The sequence below is a fragment of the Lactuca serriola genome, chromosome 4 (assembly GCF_051521515.1).
Source record: "Lactuca serriola cultivar US96UC23 chromosome 4, Lser_US96UC23_V15, whole genome shotgun sequence".
NCBI classification, from domain to species: domain Eukaryota; kingdom Viridiplantae; phylum Streptophyta; class Magnoliopsida; order Asterales; family Asteraceae; genus Lactuca; species Lactuca serriola.
Genome location: NC_136411.1, coordinates 262,130,866 through 262,134,862, shown reverse-complemented (window position 1 = coordinate 262,134,862; position 3,997 = coordinate 262,130,866). Strand labels below are relative to the sequence as shown.

General features: G+C 38.1%; 1 protein-coding gene and 1 non-coding gene across 2 annotated transcripts; one reads left to right on the top strand and one right to left on the bottom strand.

Annotated features, from left to right (window-relative positions):
• Nucleotides 1-766: 766 nt before the first annotated feature.
• On the bottom strand, nt 767-873 carry LOC145103583 (small nucleolar RNA R71). The gene has a single exon (XR_013706666.1). It is a non-coding gene; the product is annotated as a small nucleolar RNA R71 (small nucleolar RNA).
• Nucleotides 874-1,481: 608 nt separating this feature from the next.
• Nucleotides 1,482-2,900, top strand: LOC145099322 (uncharacterized). Its single transcript, XM_079036907.1, has one exon. It carries the CDS (start codon nt 1,482-1,484, stop codon nt 2,898-2,900), a length of 1,419 nt encoding a protein of 472 aa, XP_078893033.1.
• The last annotated feature ends 1,097 nt before the right edge of the window (nt 2,901-3,997 follow it).

Here is a 3,997-nt window from a genome sequence, read left to right as displayed (position 1 = left end):
AATGGAGGAAATTGGGCACAAAATATAGGAGGCAATTTAGGAAACCACAACAGTGGTAATGTTAGAAATCAGAACCAAAATCCTAGAAATGTTGGTCCTCAATTTGGTAATGGTGGTAATGGCGACAACGAGGATGACTGGGAATTTGATGATGGAAGTGATAATGTAATTGGTTGGAATCAGAACCACAACGGTGGTAATAGGCGGAATCAAGGCAATCGGGGTGGAAACGGGAACTACAACAATAACTGGAACAACTTGAATTTTCACAATGGATGATGGGTTCGGAAATCAAGGCTTTGGGAATCAATAGCGAAGGAATCCAAATGGTGGATTCAACAATGCAAATGGAGAATACTACAACGAAGGTAACCAATTCCCTCATCTTTACTTTCCGCAACCTAATAGACAATATGTGACGTCTCATTTTCAGCCGAGATAGTGTGATGATGCTTCACCTATACTCTCCGCGAAAGGAAATGAGCACCATGTGGAAGTAAGGCCACAACTAATTAGTGTATTACCCGTCTTTTGAGGACATAAACAGATGATCCATACAATCACCTCTATGAGTTCCTTGCAATTGCTAACACGAATACTTTGCGATGAAATCAATAAATATTCCTTTAGACTTCACTTATTTCCATTCACTTTAAAAGAAAAAACTAAGTATTGGTTCACTTCTCTTGCGCCCCATAGTATTACTACATGGGAACACTTAAAAACTAAATTTTTGCAAGAGTTTTACCCTGCTAGTAAAACAACGAAAATAAGGAAAGCAATACAAGATTTTTCACAAAAACCCAATGAAAATTTTCATGATGCATTTGAATACCTCAAGGAATTGTTGCGTTCATGCCCCCATCATGAATTTCCCCATTGACAACTTGTACGTTTCTTTTATGATGGTGTCGACACTGCCAATCAAACCATGATTAATGCATCATCTGGCGGCACTATCATGGTGCAAGATAGTAAAGACGCTTGGCGATTCTTAGAGCAGTTGAGTCATGGTTCAAAAACCAATTACTCAGCTAAGAAATGGGACACTCCAGTTTCATCTGCTGCATCAGTTGGACTAGAAAAAAACTACAAAAATGAAGTCAAATCTAGTATTAATTCTTAAAATTTTTGACTTACTACTCTCTAGTCTAGGCAAAGAGAAATGTGTGTTTTTTTCATAGGGACAGAAGATATGTGTAAGTTGTGGAGATTCAGGACACATTGCAGATGAGTGCATGAGAAGTCAAGTGGAAATCAATCAAGTGCACGGCTATGGTCAATTCCAAAATATTCCACGATCATTCAATCAGAACTACAACCAAGGTGGGAACTACAACAACAATGGGAATTTCAACAGCAACAACCGTCAAGGGAATTGCCAAAACTAAAATCAGTCAAAACAGTTCCAGCAGTCCAATTTTAACCAAGGTGGAACATCAAAGAAGGAGGAAACCGATGGCAACAAGTTGGACAAAATCATGGAGTTCATAACCCAAACATATCAGAAAGTTGATACAAATTCAAATTCCATAGCCGCTATCGAGAAGCAAATTGCTCAACTTGCGGAGCTAATTAGGAAAAGAGTAGATGACAAGTTTCCAAGTACCACCACAGTCAACCCGTCCCACAACCAAAGACCGGGTAAAGAGCATCAAGTGAATGAGGTAATCACTTTGCGTAGTGGGAAAAAGGTTGACAACAAGGTAAGTGCTCATACCTTAGATAATTACAGTGACACTGAAGTCATCTTTGATGAAAAAGAAGAGTTTAAGAAAGGTTTCAAATCTGAAAAACAAAAAGCAGCTAAGGGTAAAGATAACTCTAATGTTGGGGAGCATGGTGTGGAGGTTAATACTGCACCATACCCTTCAGCTTTAGAGAAATCAGCATCCTTCCCTTTTGGGAAGCAAGGGCCGAAAATGGAAGACATGTGGGATCTATTTAGTCAAGTTAAAATAAATATCTTGTTAGTCAAACTTATTAAGGAGGTGCCTTCATATGCTAAATTTTTGAAGGATTTGTGTGTTCAAAAACGCAAACTCCAAGCACACCTCCCTAAAAATATTGATTTAACCAAGCATGTGAGTTCCATAATATCAAATAAACTTCCACCCAAGCTTAAGGATCCCATAACACCTTTAATTTATGTTACCTTAGGTAACATTAATATCAAAAAGGTGCTCCTTGATGTTGGAGCTAGTGTTAATATAATCCCGATAAATCTTTTTGATCACCATGACTTAGGCACTTTGGAACAAACTGATATTATTTTACGATTGGTTGATAAATCAACAAAAATTCCCCAGGGTATATTATATGATGTCATCATTAAGGTGGAAGATTTCTATTACCCAGTTGATTTTCTTGTGCTTGACATCGAGAGCACCTATAAAGAAAGTCAACCTTCAATTTTTTTGGGTCACCCACTTTTGGCAACAATAAATGCACAAATTAATTGTAGAACGGGTGCCATGGATATCTCTTTTGGAAATAGGAAACTTAGAATAAATGTGTTTAATACATTTCCTAACTCACCATCGGATTATGATTGTTATCGTGTGGATGTGGTTGCTGACTTAGTGCATCAATTCACTCCCAAAATATTACACCTGGATCTGTTAGAGCTTTTTCTTTCTAATGATATGGACGAAGTTTTAGACTTGGATGACATCAAGATGGTTGAGGAGGCATTTGAAAATGCTATTGAAAAAGAGAGGTCACCATGGAGTCATCAAGTTGAAAAATTGCCAACAAGTTTTTCGGACCCACTTAAGCCATCTTTTGAGGAGCCACCCACTCTTGAACTTAAAACTCTTCCTTCAAATCTTAAATACTCTTTTTTAGGATCTAACGAGAACTTACCAATTATCATATCTTCTTATTTGACAAGTCCATAAGAGGAAGCATTACTGAAGGTTCTTTCCAAGTACAAGGGAGCAATTGAATGGACCATAGCAGACTTGAAGGGGATTAGTCCAGTCACATGTATTCATTGAATCATCACTGAAGTCGGAGCAAAGCCAACCCGAGTTGCACAACGAAAGCTCAATCCGAATCTGCGAGAAGTTGTTAAAAAGGAAGTGTTGAAATGGTTTGATGTGGGTATTATCTACCCGATATCTGATAGTGATTGGGTGAGCCCGACACAAACAGTACCAAAGAAGTCGGGCAATACAATGGTAGATGCGGTAGATGGAGAGAAGATCTCAACAAGACCGGTCACCGGATGCAGAGTTTGCATCGACTATCACAAACTTAATGTTGCAACATCAAAGGATCATTTCCCTCTCCCTTTTATTGATCAGTTCATTGAAAAATTGTCCGATAAAAAGTTTTATTTCTTTTTGGATGGATACTAGGGTATAATCAAATTGCCATCCACCCCAAGGATCAATCCAAAACTACATTCACATGTCCCTATGGCACCTTTGCTTTCCGAAGGATGTCATTTGACTTGTGTAAACCCCCCGCCACATTCCAATGACGTATGATGGCTATTTTTTCAGACATGGTGGGGGACACATTAGAAATTTTCATGGAAGATTTTTCTATTTTTATATCATCTTTTGATACATGCTTAAACCAATTAGAAAAAGTTTTGAAACGTTGTATTGAGTCTAATTTGGTTTTAAGTTGGGAGAAGAGTCATTTCATGGAAAAGGAGGGAATTGTACCTGGCCATGTTATCTCCGAGCGTGGTTTTAAAGTCGACTGGGCCAAAGTACACATTATTTCTACTCTTTCCCCACCCACTTTGGTAAAAGGCGTCCGTTCTTTTCTTGGACATGCCAGCTTTTATCGAAGATTTATCAAGGATTTTAGTGCAATCTCAAAACCTCTTTGTAATTTACTTTTAAAAGGCGCACCATTTTCCTTTAATAAAGCATGTCTTGAAGTTTTTACAACTTTAGAGAATAAACTTGTTGAAGCCCCTATCTTGCAATCACCCGATTAGACTTACCTTTCGAAATTATGTGTGATGCGAGTGATTACG